Source organism: Macaca fascicularis, chromosome 2 (assembly GCF_037993035.2).
Source record: "Macaca fascicularis isolate 582-1 chromosome 2, T2T-MFA8v1.1".
Lineage (NCBI taxonomy): Eukaryota > Metazoa > Chordata > Mammalia > Primates > Cercopithecidae > Macaca > Macaca fascicularis.
Window position 1 is genome coordinate 138564832 of NC_088376.1, and position 24483 is coordinate 138589314.

General features: G+C 36.8%; 1 protein-coding gene across 7 annotated transcripts in view; it reads left to right on the forward strand.

Moving 5' to 3' along the window:
* CHL1 (cell adhesion molecule L1 like) overlaps positions 1-24483 on the forward strand; it is a 213169-nt gene that overhangs the window by 148051 nt on the left and 40635 nt on the right. For all 7 annotated transcript variants that reach the window (XM_005547632.3, XM_005547636.4, XM_005547635.3 and 4 more), the window contains 7 exons: positions 781-901; positions 5479-5663; positions 10768-10899; positions 16317-16457; positions 16792-16903; positions 18323-18489; positions 21371-21536. In XM_005547632.3, the coding sequence (XP_005547689.3) occupies positions 781-901; positions 5479-5663; positions 10768-10899; positions 16317-16457; positions 16792-16903; positions 18323-18489; positions 21371-21536 (1024 nt within the window). The remainder of the gene's footprint in view (positions 1-780; positions 902-5478; positions 5664-10767; positions 10900-16316; positions 16458-16791; positions 16904-18322; positions 18490-21370; positions 21537-24483) is intronic.

Genomic DNA, 24483 nt, shown 5'->3' on the forward strand with positions numbered 1-24483 from the left:
AGTGCTATATTTTCATAGTACTCAATGAAAAAATCATTGCATAGAGTACATATTCAGCAATTATTTTCCAAAAAATACAAAGTATACAAGACTGTCTACTGCTTAAGTCCCTTTGAAGATGGAAGTATCCTAATTTGCCATTGTATTTGAAAATATTCTCAAGAAAATAAGAAATGGGACATTTCAATATGCAGCTAGTGAGGATGCTTGCTAATCATTTCCTAAAATTGTTGTTTTCTTTAAGGAACTGAGACCACAGGTAGAATTGCTGAAAGAGCTTGATAAATTCATAGATGCCTAGTGTCTACCACAGCCTTCCTCAGTGAGAATTTCTGGGTGCAGGAGTGAGGAAGCTGTTTTTAGCAGAAATCTGATGAAATTCTTAGGCAATTTAAATTAAATAAAAACATAAACATAAAGTCATTGCACATGACATGATTAAAGTATAGAATATAAAATCATAGATTTTCTATTAAGGACTTCTGTTTGACCTTCTGAGTTAGAAGATATGGTATAAATAATAACATTTATAAAATTTGGCAGTGCTACACTCAGTAAAAACACATGAGGGAAAACCCATGCTTCATGGTAAGAGAGAAGAGGAGTCTGTCTAAATGGAAATATGTTAAATGGAAGTCTATTTAAATGTGCATAGAACACACACACACACACACACACACTCATGTGTGTCGGATTTTTTGTTTTAAGAAAGATGTGGTGTCACAGAATTTTATGTATATTAATTTGAAAAAATTCTGACTTTTCTTTTCTATTTTGTAGCAAATTCAATCAAGCAAAGAAAACCCAAACTGCTGTTGCCTCCCACTGAGAGTGGCAGTGAGTCTTCAATTACCATCCTCAAAGGGGAAACCTTGCTGCTTGAGTGTTTTGCTGAAGGCTTGTGAGTAACCTGACTCTCACTCATGACTTTGTCCATCCAGTTCTGTAAAGAATAAGACATCAAGCACATTAAGACTGTGTTTGCCTAGATATTTTAAAATTATTTATTTGAAAAGAAATAAATTCTGCCAGGCACTGCAAATATTCTGCTCAGGACTGTTATTCCAGGTACTCAAGAGGCTGAAGCAGGAAGATGAGGTTGCAGTGAGCTATGATCATGCCATTGCACTAAAACCTGGACGACAGAGAAGACCTCATCTTAAATAAAATAAAATAAAAATTAATAAAATAAAATAATAAAAATAAATCCTGTTGTTATATCTCTGGAGGCAGTAATTTGTACTTCACTCTACAGACTTCAGGCAGTAACTGAGGTTCATAAAATTAGATCTCTCTGTCAATTTATGATATTGTGGATGGCAGGGATGATGACAACATTCTCCTTAGTTAAGTTTAAGAAGCATGAGGTTGTTGGTAGTCAGCCCCTCACTTTTGGTGCTGAGTTTGCTCTCTGTGCTATACTATCTTGCCCCACTCCTGTTTGCTATGTTACGTACTAAATCTGCTCCTTTTCAGGTTTCAAGGAGCCCTATTTATCTATTTTTACCCTTCTGCCCTTTGCACACATGGAGGTCCAGACCATGTAATTTAAGAGAGTTTTACATCAATATCTAATTAAGTGAACTTTCTTTACACCTGAAAAAGCAATCCTTTTTTTGTTTTTTTTTTTTTTTTGAGACAGAGTCTCACTCTGTCACCCAGGCTGGGGTGCAGTGGCACAATCTCGGCTCATTGCAACCTCTGCCTCCTAGGTTCAAGTGATTCTCCTGCCTCAGCCTCCAGAGTAGCTGAAACTACAGGTGCGTGCCACCACACCCGGCCAATATTTTGTATTTTTAGTAGAGATGGGGTTTCAACATGTTAGACAGTATGGTCTTGATCTCTGGACCTTGTGATCCACCTGACTTGGCCTCCCAAAGTCCTGGGATTGCAGGCATAAGTCACCATGCCCGGACCGCAATGCACTTTTTTAAATCCTCCAAGAAAACCCTAAAGGACCTCACTTGGTCACCTCTTAAAATTGTTCCATTTATTAACTACTGTTAAGTACATGTAAACAGGGACCATCTTATTTAATATTTAATCATGCAGGGTCTCTCCTACTTTTACCACTATCCTTCTGAACTTATGGTCCTTCCCTACCATTGAGAATACCTTAGGAAAATGCATTCCATCTTCCTAGCACCTGCGTTTACTCATTTGAAATATAATCTGTTCATAGGCTGAGGGCTTGGGGACTGTAGTTAGTGGACTAGGATTTGAAATTCAAAAAATCATATTCATTCATCATTTAGAGTACATTCTGAACAACTGGGTTAGAAATGGAGCAGATTTTAATGGTTTTACAACCCCTAAGCTTGGTAAATTTCTCTTTCCGTCCACCAAAAATATCAAAGTTGCTTGTCTGTTGTAAACTCCCCATGTGTCTTTACATAAATTAGTCAGAGGTACTATGACACAGACTCCGTCTGGAATGTTTGGTGTATTATTTTAGAAGAGGAAAGTCTCATGTTGAGTTTGAATCATGATGGCAACAACCTGCTCTACTGGTTGTATTTGTATGTGTTTACAGTGGTAGAAATTAAATTCTTGCAGAGTTCATTACTACATTGAGTTGGGCAGGGTGACCCTTTCAGTAATTCTTTTTTCTCATTCCCCACAAATGCCATCATTGACCTCTTGGATTGACTAGCAACTGCACAGAATGTCTTCAAAATAATGAAATACTCTCATGTGCGTTTTAGAAAATGAAGAGTCATGAAGGAATATATAAAAATAGAGTGGATGAAAATATATGTTGTTGTGAGGACACGAAAATTCTTGATGTGCTGTCTTAAGGATTTTCACCTGAAGTAGTCTCTTCTTACTCATACTGGTTTTGTATTGGGTAATCCTGTCTGATCTGGGTCCTCTCTCAGAAGATGATACATTTTTTAAAAGTTTTTTTGGGTCATTTAAAAAACTTTTTCTAAGGAGTTTTCAAGCCGTTAACCTCCTATAGTAACAAAAATAATTATATTTAAGATATTGTACTATTATTTTGTGTAAAGCACTATATTTGGGTCTTTGAAAACTAGTCTAATTGTCTAATACATTTTACTTGAAAGAATAAAGTAAAATGATTATAAGTGTCAGGTGAACACGATATATAATTTATCTCAAGATAGGTCTATATCTTGACAAAAATTCCCAGCTATATTCTTGAAAATATTTTTATTTCCTTTTGTTTTAAATTTAAGGGACATTTACTAACAGTATCTGAACAAATGTGTTTTGAGGGAAAACTTATAAAATTGCCATAGGTGGACTCATGTGCACTGCTCAAATAGATTTTTTTTTCTGTTTTGTAAATTAAAGTAGGTATAATTCTTTCACAAGATACTTCTTTATAAATAGAGAAATATACAAATAAAAGTTGGCCAGACAAGGGCCTGAAAAAAAAAATTTAGATTATGAGGTAGTGTATTTTGTGTGCAAAAAGGTATTAAGCAATGTATTTTCCCTCAAAACGCATTGCTCAAATGCTGTTAGTAAATGTTCTTTAAATTTCTTTAAAAAGGCAGGGGGTATAAAAAATTGGCAAGAACAGAGTTGGAAATTTTTGCCATGGTATAGACCTATCCTGAGATTAGATTATATCTTATTTTCACATAATACTTTAGATAATTATTTTACTTTATTCTTTCAAGTAAATGGTATTAGAAAATTAGACTAGTTTTCAAAGACCCAAAGACTGGGGAGTCCGGGAGGTCTTGCTGAAAGTGAGTTACTTGCTCTATTAAAGGATGGACTCATGAAAAATTTCCTGTTTTAGGGGAACTGAGTTCCAGAGCAGCCTATAACTTGGAAAATTGTCATTTTGACAGATGGAGTGAAAAGCCAGCAGTTAGGAGACTTGGGTTATGCATCCTGTTAGGTGGTGTGCTCAGAAAGCCAGCAACCAATATACTCTCACAGCTGTCTGCCCAGGCATCATTACCGTGTCCTACACAAGTGTGCCATGTGTTCTTAGCTTGGTAAAATATAAGATTATTGTTCCAGGCTGCACAGCACATTAGTATTTGAGCCTTGAAGGAAGAGAGAAAAGAGTAGATATATGTAGATTAAAGAGTCTTCATCTTTACCTCCATTTTTTTTTTGCATAAATAACTGAATTATTTTAACCACAACCTATCAATACAAACAATTTGAGAATATTGACACACACGATTTCGAAGAATTGCTCTATTATTACATAGTAATGGATGGGCAATTTGACAGGAAGCATATATTCTAAGACTATAGCGTTAGGAAGGGCGTAGATTGAAAAGCACAAAATAATAAAACACACTGATTAAAAAAGAACAAGTTTAGAGTAGACAAATATAAGTTGTGGTATATCATTTATTGCTCCAGTGACCTTAAGAAATTAATTTATTGAAGCTTCAGACTCCTTACTGTTAAATGATTACAATAATGCCCATCTTTAGAATGTACCAAATAACCTACAGCTATTAATAATAGGAAGAAATATGGAGAGGAAAAGTGTAGTATCACTAAAATTAGCAAAGTTGTTTCTTCTACTCACTTACAGAGCCTGACTGGGGAAGAGAAAAGGACAATCATCCTTCAGTTAGAATCAACCCTTTTTGCTTTCCACATAATTCTTAAATCAAATGAGTCACAAAGGGTATGACCTCTGCACTTGTCTGGTTTTCATGAGAAGGGATTTTTCTTAATGTAGCTGCCTTGACTCCCCAGTCCTATTTTCCTCCTTACTAACGTGGGGAAAGTTATCACGCTGGTGTTTAACAAGTTATCACGCTGGTTTTGTTTTGTCTTTACTTTCCTGTTTGTTTTGATTGGGTGAGCTAATCTTTTGAAACTACTAAGCAAGGGAAGATTTGGTTCATTCCTCCTCTCCTCTACTCCCCACAAGGGCGAGAACGTGATCCAGGAGGGAGCATCTGTGCTACAGACTCCAGCTTGCCCTAGAATAGGCTATTCGTGGTTCTAATCAACACATTTAGCTTTCACACAGGAGCCACATTCTCCAGTATCAGCATCATAGGATTAAAGGGGAAACTTCTCTCTGCTGACTGTTAGGTCCTACTTTATTGTGTTTTACACAAACAGGGAATAGGGCTGTTATCACTGGCTGCCTCAAACCACCCACAGGGAGATTTTCACACTTGGAAAATATCTTGGTAATATTATTTCAATGAGCTCCAATTATTTATCCTTCATCCAGCCACACCTAGTCAGCACTTACATGTAGTTAGCCCCCGTAATAGAGGAGAGAGAAGGTTTCCAAGGAGATAGACTATTAGAGGAACTTTCAGTAAAAGAGATTCGCTTCAACACCAGTGTTCACTATTGATGGTGGTGGGTGTCACTGTCCACTGGTAAGGATGATGTGATTCAGTGGAATATGAGCACATATGTAAAAGCAACTTGATAAAGGATGGGTCCTGAGGTTTTCTTTGTATTTTACTTTCCACTTTTAAAAAAAGTTGTTTATTTAATTATTTTTTACAGGCCAACTCCACAGGTTGATTGGAACAAAATTGGTGGTGACTTACCAAAGGGGAGAGAAACAAAAGAAAATTATGGCAAGACTTTGAAGATAGAGAATGTCTCTTACCAGGACAAAGGAAATTATCGCTGCACAGCCAGCAATTTCTTGGGAACAGCCACTCATGATTTTCATGTTATAGTAGAAGGTACCTTTCCCATGTTTGTCTATTTTCCTGCTTTTCAAAAAAGTAACTTTATACATGTAGTAGGCCTTGCTTCTAAATCATACATGTTAAAACAGGTCAACAGTTTCAACTTTTAATTGTAGTGTGAGCACTGAATTCTATTACACTTTAATTAAGCATGTTGGTCATTTATGCCCCAAAACAACATAGAAGGGACAAATGACAAGAAAAGATCTCATGTTAGTGGCTAAACACAGACAGTTTACATGATTTATTCAAATAGTCATTAAAGCTAGTCTCCTAAATTATTTTTATTGTAATACACATATACACTTCATATTATTAAATCATAAAAGCAGCCGTAAGGATTATGATGAAAGAAAGTATTAAAATGGGCCTGGAAGAAAGCTTGGATTTTGCTTCCTAATCCTGCAGTTAACTTGCTGTGCCTTTCGCCATTTATTTCACTCTCTGAACCTGAGGCTCTTCACCAAATAAATGAAAGACGCAGGCAAATTGTTGTGTTAGCTCTTTCCTGGATATAACATTTTTGTAATCCATATCTTGGGTTCAGATGATAAATTCAATATGTTTCTTACAGGCCAAAAAGAATAGACTATGCTATAATATAAATTCTCTCAGAAAGTGCAAAAACATTATATTGAAGTCATCTTCTCTCTGTAAATTCAGAGATTTTGATCAATCAAGGTTTTATTGGCATTAGTTACATTTATAGGAATAAGTAGGCAAAAATGATATCATTTAAATGTGGAATGTAGTTATTAGGGCTGTGCCTGTTTGACTGATGTGAAGGTTGTCTAGTCCCCTGAATGTGATTGACACAGACTATTTTCTGTGGATCCAATCACACCGAGGCTTTCTATCTACAATTTAGTTGACTGTATTGATCAAATTAATGGAATGATTACTGCATTTGTACTTATTTAGTGCAGTGTAAGCTTAACTATTGCAAGGAATTATTCTTTTTAGACTACAATTTAGTGAACTGGTGCTCTAGGGCACCCATTAATATTCCAATAAAGTTCACCTCTTAAAGCTTTAGTTTACACAAGGAACACCTAAGTAATGGCCTGTTGTTTAAACTAATGGGGGGAAAAAAAGGGACTCAGACACAAATTCCCCTCCCAAGTAGATGTTAAGATAGTTGATTTAGTCATACCCCTGTTTGGAATAACACTGTATTTCCAAGCCTACTCCATAATGTGTATTATTATTTAAGGTATGAAGAACAGAAAACCAAAGTTGAGAATTTTATTTTCTTTGACTTGACAAAAGCAAAACTTAGATAGAAGAAAGCCCAATATTATACATTAATGTCAACATCTGGCAAACAGTGATATATTCCTCTGACATTAAATTATTCACAAAGCAATTCAGAGAAGAGGAGTTTGAAAGATTTATTTTATGTATATTTTTAGTCATCATTTGATGTTTCTATGTAATTTGGCTACATCATGCAACAGGGGTGTTTTTCTGTAATCCCTTCCTCCCCTCCCCAGCACACACACACCCACGAACTAGACATATCTAATTGTTAGATTCTCCTCCAAGTTGCTGACTATTAGAAATCCTTCCAGATGGCTGGAACATAGCTACGGTAGCTGAATATTTTAACAATCTGGCCACAGTTTTCTTGACTATAAAACCAAACCTTTCAAAAGAATTGCAAGGGTTGCACAAAAAAAATCAAAGATGTAAAATTAATTATGCAATTTAAGATGTTGACTATACAATTCCAAAGGAATATAGATTTCTAGAACAAATTGTTCTCACTACTCATAAAACAGCTATTAGCACTATTGAGATGTAAATGATATTTTATGAGGAACTTCTAATCCTCTCTCTTTAGTAGGAAACTATTAAATGTACCTTCAGTTGTATGTTTTTGGAGTTTCTCTTTACCTATGCACGTGAAAAGCAAATTGAGCTTAAGATGTCTTTTTTTTTTTTTTCTAAAGTGTGGAAGCGATAAATAAAAACTGTTAATCATCTGGATGGATGAACTTGTGTTTATTCAATTTTTTCTGCCTTCCTGCACTCTCTCCTTTTCTTTTTTTGTCTCTTTTTTAGAAGCCCAAATTAAATAACAGAGATTTGCCATGTGAGAAAATAGCAATGCTATTATGTATTTTGAAAAATCTACTCCATTCTGAAAACACCCATTGTGCTTAAGTAAAATCATGGATTGGGTTGGATTCTTTCTGTATGTGCAATGTCTTTCCTATTACTAAACATAATCAAATCCTGTGAGCTTGTAATTTAGGTTGCAACATCCTAAATATGAAATCAGACTGTACTTCAAATCCTATAATATGTATGAGCAAAAGCAGCCAGGATGTCTTGACTAGGTACAACTATATATTCTAAATATCTAGGATATGATTAATTACACATTCAATAAAAAGAGATATATTAGAGTGACATCTAAAACAGTCTATATCCAGAAATCAAAATATAATCACATCACATTTCAATAGATTATTTAAAAATAAGCTCCCACAAATAACTTTTATGTTGTCAACTTTTGAATTATTTAAAGCCTTTGAACTTTAGTAAGTGAAATAGGAAAGCATTTGTATATAATTATAGAACCATAATATAATCCAAAATGTTTTTGCATTTTCAAAGGTTGTCATAAAATCAAATGCAACTCAGCCATTAATATACTTGAGAAATCCTTTTTTTCAAATAACAAATCTATTTCTAAAATGTTGCAGTTAAATCCAATTTTTGTTGAACCTAACAATTTTTTGTTTATTGGAATATAGATTTTAATAAGAACCTGTGAAGAAACAGTTTTACTAAAAATAACCACTGTGCTGTATGTTTTATAGGTACCAAGTTTGTTTTATTTTGCTTTTTTCGTAGTGATGAACATCTCTATTTAGCTTGCTTAATATATAGTCCCAATGTTCAGACATTTGCATCTCTGTTTCCAGGAACACGAGAGATATTTATCATCTTATTTTTGTATTTACAATTATGAGAAAATGCATAAAGTTTCAACATAAGCAATTTTCACCTGCTACCATATATCTTAGGATAATAGCTAAAAGAATGGGTTTTTATGAGGATGGTTTTTTTCCTCAGAATTTTTGGTTTTAAGGCTCAAGAAGCAGCTGTTTCTGAGTAGGACAAGCTTGAAATCTCTCTCAATATTACATGACTCAGGACCAGCTTACTTCTATAGGAGAAACAGATGAAAAGCATCAAAGTAAATGTTCAAGCAATTACAAAGAAAGCTTATACAGAAGGGTGAAGGTAAAGTATAGTGATGAAGCCTAGTGAATGTTCAGAACTTCTGGAGTCAGTTGATAAATATAGGGGGAGCTTGGACTTGGAGGCATAAATTGAATTAACCTTCTTTCCTGTCTTTGGTACAAATTCATAAGATAACACTGAATTAGAAACAAAATCACATGACTTCAGAGCCTTAATGCTGCTCATCCATAGTTGCTGTGTATATATCTATGGAATGGCAAGGACAGGAACTGGAGCTTCCTTTGCTGGTGGCCCTGGCCAATTCAGGCAACTTCTCCAAAGCTCAGCCCTCTGTAAGGTGAAAGCATTGGATGAGGTGATAATTTGGGACCTCTTTCAGTAATACTAATATTACTAATAGTCCTAATAGTAAATGTCCTAATGATAATAGTAATTATTCATGAAGATTTACAGAAATATCATCATTGCTTGATTTTCTTTATTTTTGCATACATTGAAAGCAATTGTTGTAATTTTCTACTATAAATATGATATACCATAATGTTCATGTTCATGGAATATTTTTCTCTAACTCACAGATATTTAGTTTTGTATTGCTTGTATTAAAATACCAGAAAAAAGTAAGGATATCATCAAAAAATGCAAAATAGACAAAAATAAACCTTCACCTCAGAAAGTGATCTGCAATTTATAATTTGGACTAGTGTATTTTAAACCAAGTGACTAAATATCTACAGGTAGTACAGCTTATGAATACAGATATTTAACTTGGAACTTAACAATTAAGTCAACACCCTGTGGAGTGCACTTATCTTGCTTGAACTTGAACTTGCCAAGGTTAGTTGTATACATTTGTTTCTTATAGTGAACTTACAGGTATTTCCTTTTTACATAATCCTCATTTTCCTCCTTTACTTAGAAAAATTTTACTGATATTTTTTTCATTGTATACATACATATATCTTTGAAGACTTTTCTTTTTGACTAAAAATGGAAATCTAAAATATCTTTGGGTGAAATAACCAAACTACATTTGATGAGATTTGCTACCTGCAGGTTTTGTGCAATTTTCTCTGAAATTAAATTATCCAAACCATCCACACTTTAAACCTCTTATTTACCCCGATATAGCAATATTCATGAAGTTATAAAACAAGGAAATAATGTTTGAAGTCAAGTAAAATGTGTCATCTATTTCTGACATACTTTGTAGTATTGTAATTCTGGAGCATTAGGGCATAGAAAGATACAGGTAATTTTAAGGTGCCTTTTGCTTAATTGCTTTGACTGCAGAAAACTAAACACTGCTTTTGGGCTTCTCTCTCTCCCCTCTTACAAAAAAAAAAATCTAGGAAATACTATTTTCCAAATTGATTATATATATAAATGCTATAAGATCACTAATTAAGAAATATTCAAAATAAACATTAAACATTTTAATTAGTTTTATTTTTAAAATTCTTAAAATGTAATTCTTGTGTATCCACCTTTTTAGATGCCATGCTGCAGTTTGAAAATAACCTGTAGTCAGCTCGAAATAAATTCACCATCTGCTTATTCTTCCCTCAGTTTTTTCCTAGTTGGGTAGCTACTTGTATAGCTAAATAAAGTGGTTGTATATAACTATTTTTAGTATGTCGATTTATTATACATGTTGAGTCCAAATTAAACACAAACACACACGTGCACGCGCACACACACACCCTACAACGCAAAAGTAGCTCCCACCTTGCTTTGCAGAACAAGTTTACCAAAAAGAGCTACTATGAAACCTTTTGTGGTGTCTGCCCTCTGCTGGTTTAAAGTAGAAATACAGGCCTTAACATTTTTGGACTTTTTGACATAGATAACATCTCTCATGAGCTCTTCACTTTATATCCAGAGCCTCCTCGCTGGACAAAGAAGCCTCAGAGTGCTGTGTATAGCACTGGGAGCAATGGCATCTTGTTATGTGAGGCTGAAGGAGAACCTCAACCCACAATCAAGTGGAGAGTCAATGGCTCCCCAATTGACAGTAAGTTTAAAAACCAATTGCAATGCAATGCTGAAGGCCCTGGTTTGATGGGATTAATGATGGTCAGACATGTGTGTAAAATGAAGTTGGTAAATGGATTAGCAGGACAGATATAATGAGCAAATCAGAAATTGCTTCTTTCTAAGCAATTTGGTTGTTGAGACTTGATATTCATGGAATAGCCATAAATAATATTTATACTTTTTGGGCCCTTTTATAAATTATATGTAAGAATAAATATTTTTAATTTTTAAAAAGAAAATTGAATGAGAAAGAGGATGCATCCAAGGAAAAAAGCCAATTATTGTTCCTCTCCCTGAGAAGAAACAGAGCGGGAGCCTAGCGGCTGAGGGCACAGTTTAAAAGTCAGGACCTCCCTTAGGCTCAGACAGCAGCAACACCTGTCCTGGGCTCTGCCCTTTTAAGGGACTTGCTCTGGTCACCCTCTGGTCCTGCTTGTCTCCATGATTTGAAAGCATCCTCAGGGAAACTGTGGCATCCCAAGCCTGAACCTGGTCCCATTACTGCCTGTTCACTACCAACCTCAAGCACAAAGACCTGAAAATTCCCATGCCCGGTCCACCTTGAGCCCACTCCAAATGGGCTGGGCAGGGAAAGACAGGAATGGCCCAGCACTGAGGGCCAACTCTTCCCATTTCACCATGCTCAGCATAGAGCTCCAAGGAGTCCCCAAATCTTCCACTGGAACCTAGAGCTCAGATTATTTTGGATGTCCTTGATCAGGAAGGAGGACAGAACATATTTTTATGTGTCAATTGCTTAATTAAGAGCAGGTACAATAGTGGCTTCCATTTATCCTTTTGCTCTGGGGCCTGCGCTGGTCAAGGGTAAGCCAGTTGGTAGATAACAGACCTGAGGTCCCATCTAGGATGCGCACCTTGCCCGCTGTTTCATCTTGAGGTGTTTTCTGAATCGCCCCAAGCTTATGTTTTTTAAACTGCAGAATGGAGATGGTGGCAGTTGGTTGTGATTGAATGAAAAAAAAAATGTAGCCAGCTGCCTAGGGCAGTGATTCATCTGTAGAGCACTGTGATGGTTTATAAACTCTGGAGCCAGACTGCCTGTGTTTGCATGTCGGCTCTACCACTTACTAGCTGCATGACGGGGAGTATCACTGACCGTCTTCAAACCCGTTTCTTCACCAGTAAATTGGGATAAAAATAACACTGACTCACGGGGTTATTTTGTGGATTAAAGGAAACATCATGCAGAGAATGCTTAGCACGGGGACTGCCACAAAAACAGCACCCCATAAGGTATGGTTGGTTGGTATTGCTTTCCCATAACAGACACTTAGGATACCTTAGTCCTCATTATTATTATCTTCAGATTTGGATTTCTCTCTTCATCTCTTTAGGGAACAGAATAAGAAATGAAAAGTAACAATGAGGTTTTGGGTAGACAAAGGGAAATGAAAGCAACTTTTGTTCATAATGAATGTTCAGGTTACAAAAGTAAGGAACGCAGATTCTCCGGAATACAAAATCATAAAATGTTATATTTGGATGGTATTTCGCTGTTTACAAAAGACATTCACAAATTACTTAGAATCCTTAAAAGAACTTTGTAAAGGAGGTGCTATTATTCATATTTAACTGATTCATTCATTCAGTAATATCTATGGGGTACCTCCTATGTTCCCTGCACTGGACTTCATGCTTGAGATACAACAGTGAATAAAATGGATGGAATCCTTGCTCTGCTGCCATTAGACAAACAATACATGAGTGTGTACTGTGGTGTGGTAAAGCCTGAAAGAGGTTCAGGACCCAGAGTTGCGATCTTATTTTAAGATAATAATAGTAAGACCCCTGTGGTAATTTACTTTGAGTAGAGATCGGAAGGAGGTGAGGAAGTCAGCCATGTAAATAGCAGGGAAAGTGCTTTCTCAGTGGAGAGGTGTGTTGAGGAAGAGAAAAGAGGTGAGTGTGGCTGAAGCTGAGGGAGTGCAAGGGGCAGCCCTAGGCCACCAGATCCACCAGCAGGGGAAGGGGCCAGAGCTTAGGTAAAGATGAACATCGAAGTAGGGCCTTGGGATTTTGAGAATACACTAGGCAGCTCTTGGAGGATTTTGAGCGGAAGAGTGACACAATCTAATTTACATTTTTACAAGGTATTTTCCTGGCCTCTGAATGGAGAATGGACTGTGTGATTGATTCTAGGTAGGAGGCCGTCTGAAAGGCTCTGGGCTCAGGGCTAGATTGGTGGCAGTCGTGGTTAGCTTCTGGATTTATTTCAAAATCGAGTCAATAGGTTTGTTAATGGATGAGGAGGTCAAGGCTGAAAATAAACTTATGCAAGACCGCACAGCTGAATAATGGTAGACTTCAAACTAAAGACAAGTCGCTGGAATCCAAGCTCTGTGTTCTGTTCACAGCTTTTGGTCATGGCTCTCCCTGTTGCCCTGCAAACAGGTCATAAACTTTTATAGGTTGGGATATTTGATGACAGTGGGTTGGCTAAAGGATTTGAAATCTCTTTGAGTTTATTTTAGTTTTAGGGATTATATATCCTTTCCCCATGTTATCTCAAAATTAAATTAAAATGATTACTATTATTGATTATCGGCCTAACCCTTTTCACATGCTTTGCATATGATATTTCTGAACCTCGTAGCAGCTTGAAAAATAGATTCTATTATTCTCCATTGGCAATTGAGGCTTAGAGAGGTTACCTTACTTACTGGAGAATGCAACCCAGGTACATTTAAAACCAGGAACCGAACCCAGGAAGGATTAACTCCAGAGCTGAAGTTTCATCCACTTTGTTGATAATTTCTCACTGGGTTGACCAAAGACAAAACTGAGAAAGAATTTCTGAAGTATGTCAGGACTAGTGTGTTTTATAAAGATTTGGCTTTCTTGAATCCTGGGAGCTTCTGTTAGCGTTTGTCAATACACAACAATTTCCATACCCATGCCAGCAGGCAGATTTAAGCAATGTTTACTTACTTAAATAAAGTATCATTTAAATAGTGTAATTTCTTTTCTTTGTAATGAATTGTTAATTCAGAGTCATACATGGATCAGATGGGACAAGGAGAACTCTATGGGAGGATGGGGGTAACTCTGAAAGACTTAGGACTCTGAGTGGAGTGTGGTAGTGAAGAGTGGGATTACAGACTCAGTGCTTTGCAGCATTCTTAGAGAGTTTAGCCTTAAAAAACTTGGAAGAGCTACTCATCTTGCTAATTTGCAAGAAATAAGTGATAAATTGTTCAATAGGATTGTATTAGTTTTCTAACATTGCTATAACAAATTAAATTACTATAAATTTAGGAGTTTAAAAGAGTACATATATACTATTTTACTTTTCCGTAAAAGTTCAACACGAGTCTTGGCTAAAATCAAAGTGTCAGCAGGCCATGTCCTGGAAGTGCTTGGAGAGCACTCCTTTCTCTGCTTTTTCCAGCTTTCCCAGGCTGCCCACATTTGCTGGCTCCCTTCTGCCATCTTGAAAGCCAGCTACACTGCATCACTCTGACCATCCTTCCATGGTCACATTTCACTCTGGCCACAGCCAAGAAAGGCCTTCTGATTTTCAGGAGCTTTGTGATTATATTGAGCCCACTTGGGTCATCCAGGGGTAGGAAATAATTTTCCTACCTCAATGTCCTTAATCGTAATCATATCTGCAAGTCCCATTTTTCCATCTAAGGTAACATAGTCATACATTCTGGGACTTAGAATGTGTACATCTTTCAGGGGCTATTGTTTTGCCTGTTTACAGAGACCTTTCAGGAATAAAGGTTGCCCAACCTAACATTTTAAGTCATTCCAACAAGTATTTACTGACTGAATTTTCTGTGGTAGCTGCTCTTTGGGCACTGGGGACATGCTGCACAACCTCACAGTGAGGTCCTGCCCTCAGGAAGCTCACAGTCAAGTGAAAAAAATATTCATTTAGGACTCCCAGGCAGAAAAAGATGTATAAGTCTTTTATTTTAATATGTAATATTCATGTTTTCTAGAACCTAAAACTTACTATAGTCATTATCTTGTATAATGGGGACACAATGAGAAAAATGGAATTCGATTGATTATTAATGTTGTAATGTCCTTTAAACTAAAAATTTTTGCATTTGTGCCCATCCCTTGACATTTCCAGCTAATGTTTTCCTTCCCACTGGATTTTTTTTTTTTTTTTTTTTTTTTTTTATGGCGTCATAGCAAGGATAGGGCTTTTAGAGTCAGAAAAATGGCCAAATGCTGTGGGATATGTCATTCAACTTCTCTGCAGTCCAGTTCCCTCACCTTTAAAATGGCCATATAAATGCTGATCCATCGAGTTCTGAGCAGTGTCAATGAGATCATGCATGTGCCACATCCAATAGAGTTTTTGGTCCTTAATAAATGCATCAGAAATGTTAGGGTTTGTTTATTTTTTCTTCTTATTTTATTTTATTTTATTTTATTTTATTTTATTTTTTTTGAGACAGAGTCTCACTCTTGTTGCCCGGCTGGAGTGCAGTGGCGCCATGATCTCGGCTCACTGTAACCTCCACCTCCTGGGTTCAAGTGATTCTCCTGCCTCAGCCTCCAGAGTAGCTAGGATTACAGGAGCGCACCACCACACCTGGTTGATTTTTGTGTTTTTAGCGGAGACAGGGTTTTGCCATGTTGGCCAGGCTGGTCTTGAACTCCTGACCTTAAGTGGTCCACCCACCTCAGCCTCCTAAATTGCTGGATTACAGGTATGAGCCACCGTGCCCAGTCTCATGTTAGGTATTCTCATTTCCAAGAGATATTTCCAGAATTATGCTTGGATCAGGAGTGTGGAAGGTTTTATTGCCCGAAAGTAGAAAACCTGGCCCTTTTTCTCAAGAAGAGTTTAGTCTTACTGGGAAAATGAAATATACAAGGAATGTACGTGAAGTGGTTAAATAGTGAAGCAAGACAAATGAAATGAATGGTGCAGATCAGAAAACCGTAGAGAGGCAGAGAACTGAAATGGGAACAAAAGTGTCAAGGGGGAAAATAGCAGCCAATACTGGTAACTTGGGAGATCAAGATGTGTTGACCCTGTGTCTTGTGCCAGGCAGCAACAGTATCTAAATTCAGAAGAGTAACAGAGTGTCACTTCATCATAGGTCTTGAATGCCTAATGGATAATCCAGAATAGTACTATGCATGTGGGTATGGAAAGTCTGGGAGCTCTAGATGAGCAGATGTTCTGTTACTAAATATTAACTTGAAAAAGGATTGAAAACTCAAATGGATCTGGAAAGAAAAGTTCATAGTCGATGTTCAGAAAGCCTAAAGAATTGACTTCAATGAACTATTAGTCACCCTAAACTGGTTTTAAAATATAAATACTGTGTGACACATTTAATAAATGGTGTATAAATATTTTATGTCCTGTTCTTTATCAAACTGACATTCTTTAATCTCTTTCAGATCATCCATTTGCTGGTGATGTTGTCTTCCCCAGGGAAATCAGTTTTACCAACCTTCAACCGAATCATACTGCTGTGTACCAGTGTGAAGCCTCCAATGTCCACGGAACTATCCTTGCCAGTGCCAATGTTGATGTTGTGGGTGAGTGTGCCTGGGAGCTGACTTAACTTGCTATTTTCTTAAGGAAAATAGTCGAGGTCATGTTCAGAAGTACCAGTTAACTCTTGACACATAATATATGGGGGAAAAAAAATCAAAGCACTTTTCACCATACATTTGAGTTTTAGACTTCACACTGAAATTATACTTTCAAAAATGTATTGAATTGGGATACTTTTATAATTCAAGACAGACACCCACCATAATATTCCGCTGTTCTCTATTCGTGTTAATATGGCTAGGACGTAGAAAAATTTAGTTTGCACATCTTTCTTCCACCAAAATTTAAAACTGTATTTATGTTATTTTCAAATAGATGTCCGTCCATTGATACAAACCAAAGATGGAGAAAATTATGCTACAGTGGTTGGGTACAGTGCTTTCTTACATTGCGAGTTCTTTGCTTCACCTGAGGCAGTCGTGTCCTGGTAAGCCGGCAGCGCACAGTTTTCTTAAGAGAATGTAAATTGTAGATTTGACCTTGTTTCTTCATCCATCATTTGACAGGCTGCATTGGGTCTATATTGTTACATGTACCCAGTGCCTCTGAGACATAAGGTAACAAACTTACCTTTCAGGAAATTACCTCTTCTGAAAACATTGGCTAGATTTCTAGGATTTTCTCACATAGAGACATACAGAGAGCCACTTGTGTTCATAAAGAAAAGCAGAGAATTGAAGAGATTCTAGAGACAATTTTAAAGGTAGAATTGGTTTTTCATTATGGGGTACCACAAGGTCATATTTTACCCTATTGTTGTTGTTTTGGGATTATCTAAATAATTATCTTAGCTCGCATTTAATTCCAAATGCATGTGCTTCAGACTTTTCCAGCATTCATTTCGATTTTAATTTCAATGGATTAATTGGTATCACAAGTCCAAAGACATTATCAGTATGGATCTACTTTATTAGTTACTTTACTGAAAAAGTGTGGTTAAATAGTTCTTGAATAATTTTGTCATTGGTCTGTAGGGCAGGGTGAGATGAGTGACACCAGGTCATACATTTATAGGGTCAGATATTACCTTTATTTTAAATCATGGTATATATTTTGTTTGTCATGGGTTTTCTGAATTATTCTGATTTTTCAAAACACTCCATTGAAATATTATTCACCTTGCTTACTGAGATGTTTGGCACCCTGTTAAATTTTGCATCTGAGGCAAGCCTCTTGCTTACCTCAGCCTAGTCCTTGTCTGGTAGGATCCTGCATGGACTGCATCCACAGTTTATCCTTTGTTTGTTTGTTTGTTTGTTTTAAAATCAAGCAGTCACTTATTGTGAAATGTACAGGATAAATCAAGCTGTGGCAGCAAATGCTTGGAAATGGATGAATGTGGGAGGAAATGGCTCTGGGGTTGATAGGGTAAATGTAATCCATGTCCACAGTCTATTTGGCTAGAGACTCCCTGGCTTATAATATTTCTGAATGACCAATGTTCTCCCAGGACAGCAGGAGGTTTGGCAGATTCATTATCTCTTTCAATTACTAGCTTTCCCATTTGGTACCCTGGAGTGATCATTAACTAAAGAGTTCACCATCAATAAGCCAGAAAATATTTATTAAGCTCTGAGGATACATGCAAACGGGTGCTGGTAGCTATGACAAATACAGCAGAAGCACAGAGCATGGACTTAGGTTTTCTCTAGCTGCAGTCTATTTGGGTAGATAAGATATACATTCATGGTCCATTTTGAGAAAAATATGAAACCCAGTGGAACATTTCATAAGGTTTGCTAAGCTGCTGAAAGGTGATTAGGCTGAATGACGTCACTGACTAGTATTAAAAAGAGTATGCAATTTTGCCTCACCTCAAATGGATGTATGCTTTCTCTGTCCATAGGCAGAAGGTGGAAGAAGCGAAACCCCTGGAGGGCAGGCGGTATCATGTCTATGACAATGGCACATTGCAGATCAACAGAACCACTGAAGAAGACGCTGGGTCATACTCATGTTGGGTAGAAAATGCTATAGGAAAAACTGCAGTCACAGCCAATTTGGATATTAGAAGTATTTTTATTTCACTGTTACTTTGCATGAATTGTCACGTGGGTTCAGTCTGTCTTCATTTGCCCAAATGGAATAATACAGTTTATGTTGGAGTGCCTGATAAATTTCTTTGAAACGTTTTTCAAAATTCCTAGATTGGGTTTCATCTAAAAGATTATTGCAAGAATTACAGGGTATGCCAATGATATGTGTGCAGCTTCATCCTATTTTAAGAGGGAGCCAGGTGTCCTTAGTGACAGATGGCTGTCAATATTTAAAAATGACCTATTAACCACACTACACCACATTTCTGTAACTATATTTTATTTCAAAAGCCAACTCAAGGTAATGTTACCAGTAATCAAGTTTTTGAGCTAAAGATTTCACAAACTCATAACTTTATAATGATTGAGGCATGACAGAATGAGGAGGATTTTTGATCCTCTTTTTGGGTCATAAACAGCTTTGTATTATTCCTTCTCACTTCAGCGCACAGTCCTGGGAGCTGTTGATAGTTTCTTGGGTTTCACCGATATTTTGATTTTAATATTGCTCAGAGAATCCTCAAGAAAACCCAAAGAACAGAAAGGTCCTTCAGTAATAGTAGGAAGCACTTCTGTTTCTTGTGTCATGTCAATATCCCAGCCCGCTTCTCCCTTCCACCTAGAAAAGGGAGAGCATAGTTGTTTCATCATCTGTTTTCACTGATGCCTTTTTGCTCCATACATATTCTGCTGTTGTATCCACTGATGTCTTGACATTTCTTTTTTTCTCTTTTCCCATATACATCCTTCCTTCCTTCTTTTTTCATCCCTTTTTTTTCCTTCTCTTTGGTCTTACATCCTTTTCTTATTTTGTAGTATTTGTCTCTCTGTGCCCTAAGTAAATCAATGTGCCACCCGGACAGACTATATTTTTAAAGCACACAAATACTCTCTCATAATATCTACTTATATCTTATGTCTTCTACATTTTCAAATGTTATGTATACTTTTCAGGATGCCCTCATGAAGTCACTGAAGATGATGATGATTGTGTTTATACTTCAAAAAGTAAACTTATATTAAGGTTAAGCAACACAGCTAGCTGTAAGGAGCATGAAGCCTCAAATCTAAATAGAACTTTGCATTCCTATTGCCCAACACAGCGCTTCACCCAAAATGGACCTCAAAACTGCTAGTGGCCAGAGACATGGACAGGTTTACAAATTTTCAATATGCTGTAGTGTCTATTTTATATGCAAAGACTATATACAAATCATATCAATGAAGGATTAAGGACACATTTTTTTACATATACAAAAGTCATGTTGGGAATGGAGTTAAGTGAGAGTCTATATAGTATAGTAATTGAAAGCATGAGCATTGGCCGGGCACGGTGGCTCACGCCTATAATCCCAGCACTTTGGGAGGCCGAGATGGGTGGATCACGATGTCAAGAGATCGAGACCATACTGGCGAACATGGTGAAATCCCGTCTCTACTAAAAATACAAAAATAAAATTAGCCGGGCGTGGCAGCGGGCTCCTGTAGTGCCAGCTACTCAGGAGGCTGAGGCAGGAGAATGGAGTGAAACCAGGAGGCGGAGCTTGCAGTGAGCTGAGATCACCACTAAACTCCAGCCTGGGCGACAGAGCCAGACTCCGTCTCAAAAAAAAAAAAAAAAAGAAAGCATGAGCTTTAATCTCAGGCAGATTTGGGTTTAAATCCTGATTTAGCACCTTACCAGTTAGGAAACCTTGGTCTTATGGTTTAATTTCATTTTAACCTTAAATTACGTTCTGTGTAAGGTGGGAGTATTAATATTCATAAAGTTGTTATAATTATAAAATGCCACAATGAATATACATTACATAGCAGAGTCCTGATAGAGAAGTGCTTATTAAATTATATTATTATTAAATGAATTTCTGGCTTTATATTTAGAATTAGAAGTAGGATGTCAAATAATTCAGTTAAAATTAATTCAATTTAATAGTCTCTTCAAGTTTTTGTGCCTGGGATAACAATTAATTTTATTAACACTTTCCGTTTTTAACCAGTTCCTTGAGGAAAATGTACATAGCAAATATCAGAGTATAATTATGAAATTGGAGGTCAACCTGTACAGTTGGTCTGTGAGAGGTCCCCCAAAATGCCTAATGCCACATTAAGAGTATACTTACTTTTAACATAGCCTTAAAGAGTAAGGATTGCATGTTTTGAAACAATCATAATGAAGCAAACATTTTTTAAGGCAACCATATACTAATCTTTGAGTTTCATAATGTTGATAACCACAACTTTATTTTTGTTTCAAATTATCACTCACTGTAATTCATTCAACAGTAGATTTAGCAATATGTATTGAATGCCTATGATATATAGGCTCCCTTCTAGGCTCTGAGGATACCACAGTGTTACAAAACAGGCACAGGCCCTACCCTTCCAAGGCTTATTTTCTAGTTCCCCACCTTCATGTTGATATTTCATCCATGCATGGGCTTGAACACTTACCCTCAGGTTTCTGAATTAATAATAAACATGCTAACAGAGAATCAACTATCCCTTTTCCTTTACAGTGCTTTGATTACATATCCAGAAGCACTTGAAGGAGAAATTATGTTGTTTTCAAATTCTACAGACATTTGTTTGCTCATACTTTGCTTACTCCCTTGCCCAAGAAATAATGAGGGAAATTCCTAAACTATTAATTGATATTTCCACTTAAATTTTGTCAGATGTCCAAGCCTGGATGGAAAGAAAATAATAATGACATACAATGTTAGGAAATTACAGTGGGAGAAACCCTGCATGAGGATTGGACTGTTATGGTGACAGTTTGGGTTACTTAAATTGCAGGCACTTAATAACAAAGTAAGCTATGCTTAGTGCTAACTAATATCTTTGTTTGGTAAAAACAGATGCTACACAACTTAGAGTTTCTCCTAAGAATCCTCGTATCCCCAAATTGCATATGCTTGAATTGCATTGTGAGAGCAAATGTGACTTACATTTGAAACACAGTTTGAAGTTGTCCTGGAGTAAAGATGGAGAAGCCTTCGAAATTAATGGCACAGAAGATGGCAGGTAGGTAAACTACTATGATGTGTCATAATATTTGCTTGGGTTGAACACCTTGCATTTGAAAGAAAAATTCCAGGCCGGGCGCAGTGACTCATGCTTGTAATCCCAGCCCTTTGGGAGACTGAGGTGGATGGATCACTTGAGGCCAGGAGTTCGAGACTAGCCTAACCAACATGGTGAAACCTCGTCTCTATTAAAAATACAAAAATTAGCCAGGCATGGTGGTGTGCACGTGCAATCCCAGCTACTCAAGAGGCTGGGGCACAAGTATCACTTGAACCCAGGAGGTGGGGGTTGCGGTGAGCTGAGATCATACCACTGCACTCCAGCCTGGACGACAGAGTGAGACTCTGTCTCAAAACAAAAAAAAATAAAAAATAAAAAGTTCTAAAAGTATTCATACTGAAATAAAAACAAAAACTGAATAATATTTCTGTCTTCAAGTCACTTCACTCTCCTATCATATATTTATCATCCTATTTTTGCTACTGACTTTTCATGTAACATGTACCATTCTGTTAGTGTGTGAAATAGAAACCACTCTAAGTAACTGAGGAAGAATTGCAAGGGCTTGGATGCTTGCAAAAAAAAGACTGAGAACTGCATGGGCTTGGATGCTTGCAAAAAAGGAGACTGGAGGAGCTAGGCCTAGAAGAAGCTGCACACTAGTCTTCTACGTTCTTGATCACAAAGCACTGCAGCTGCAATCCAGGTGTCTGGAAACTGCTGCCATCTTCATGACTACCTCACCCCATTGGTACTACTCGTGAGTCCTGCCCCTGACAACTCTCATGTCTGCCAGAACCACTATCTGCTTCCACTGGCCCAGAGAAGATGGAGTCCATTTTCCTTCTACTTTTCAATCTCACATGAGTTTATTTAACTAACTAGCAAAACCTAAAGTATATCTGGGATTCTTCCTGCCGGAAAGTACTGAGAAGCATACGTTTGAGTCTTCCAAACTCTGTATAGAGAATATAGACAAAATATAAAAGGGAACATATAGAGGAAAGTGTGAATGGATGCTTAATAGCACTAGACAATATTAAGTACATCAAAGAAATAAAAAGTCAGCATTTGCTGAATGTCTACTCTCTTTTGAAAATATGTCAAAGTCAGCTTTGCATGCTTTTGCATTGTTACTAAATAAGGATTAAAACTTAACCATGTTGGAGCCAAATCTCACCTCTCAATAGTTTTGTAATTTATTGCTCTGTAAAAGTAAAAATCTGAAAATTTTTAGATAGGACATGTGCTGCTTGCATGAGACAGCAACAGTGCCATGGGTAAGATCATAAACTCTGAAGCTCAATGGCTCAGATTCAAATCTCAGTTCAGTCACTTATTAGATCTTTGAACTTAGACAAGCTGCTTAACATCTGTGTGCCTTGGTTTTAAATCCCATAACATAGTTTGAATTAAAAGTATTAAAAAGGTACTTTCATTATAGGGTTAACAATACCAAGAACTTAGAAAACATTAACATACAGAGCACTTAGAAAATACCAAGTGCACAGTCCATTTTTGCTCTTGTGATTTGTACTACTAATTTCTTCATTTTTTTTCTTATGACAAATTTCTTTTTTTTTTAATTTTTGTTTTTCTTTATATCTTCTTAAAAAAATGGGATACAAGGAACAGAACGTGCAGGTTTGCTACATAGATATACATGTGCCATGGTCGTTTGCTGCACCTATTGACCTAAGTTCTCTACCCTTGCCCTCCACCCCCCAAAAGTCCCTGATATGTGTGATTCCCCTCTCTGTGTCCACGTGTTCTCATTGTTCATCTCCCACTTGTTTGCTGAGAATGATGGCTTCCAGCTTCATCCATGTCCCTGCAAAGGACAGGATCTCATTCCTTTTTGTGGCTGCATAGTATTCCATGGTGTATATGTACCATATTTTCTTTATCCAGCCTATCACTGATGGACCTTTGTGTCAGTTTCATGTCTTTACTATTGTAAACAGTGCAGCAATAAACATATATGTGCATGTGTCTTTATAGTAGAAAGATATATATTCCCTTGGGTATAGAGCCAGTAATGTGATTGCTGGGTCAAATGGTATTTCTAGTTCTAGATCCTTGAGGAATTACCACACTGTCTTCCACAATGGTTGAACTAATTTACATTCTCACCAACAGTGTAAAAGTGTTCCTTTTTCTCCACAGTCTCACCAGCATCTGTTGTTTCTTGACTTTTTAATAATCCCCATTCTGACTGGCATGAGATGGTATCTCATTGTGGTTTTGACTTGCATCTCTCTGGTGATCGGTCATGTTGAGCTTTTTTTTCATATGTTTGTTGGCCATGTAAATGTCTTCTTTTGAGAAATGTCTGTTCATATTCTTTGCCCATTCTTTGATGGGGTTGTTTGTTTGTTTCTTGTAAATATGTTTAAGTTCCTTTTAAATTATGAATATTAGACCTTTGTCAGATGGGTATGTCAATCTACCCATCTGACATAGCATTCTGTAAGCTGCCTATTTGCTCCGATGATAGTTTCTTTTGCTGTGCAGAAATGCTTTAGTTTGATTAGATCACATTTGTAAATTTTGGTTTCTGTTGCAATTGCTTTCGGCATTTTTGTCGTGAAGTCTTTGCCCATGCCTGTGTACTGAATGGTACTGTCTAGGTTTTCTTCTAGGGTCTTTATGGCTTTGGGTTTTACATTTAAGTCTTAATTCATCTTGAGTTAATTTTTGTATAATGTGTAAGGAAGGGGTTCAGTTTCAGTTGTTTCAGTTGTTTGCATATGGCTAGCCAGTTTTCCCAGCACCATTTGTTGAATGGTGATCCTTTCCCCAGTGCTTGAATTTGTCAGTTTTGTCAAAGATCAGATGATTGTAGATGTGTGGTGTTATTTTTCAGGTCTCTGTTATGCTCCATTTGTCTATATGTCTGTCTTCATACCAGTAGCATGCTGTTTTGGTTACTGTAGCCTTATAG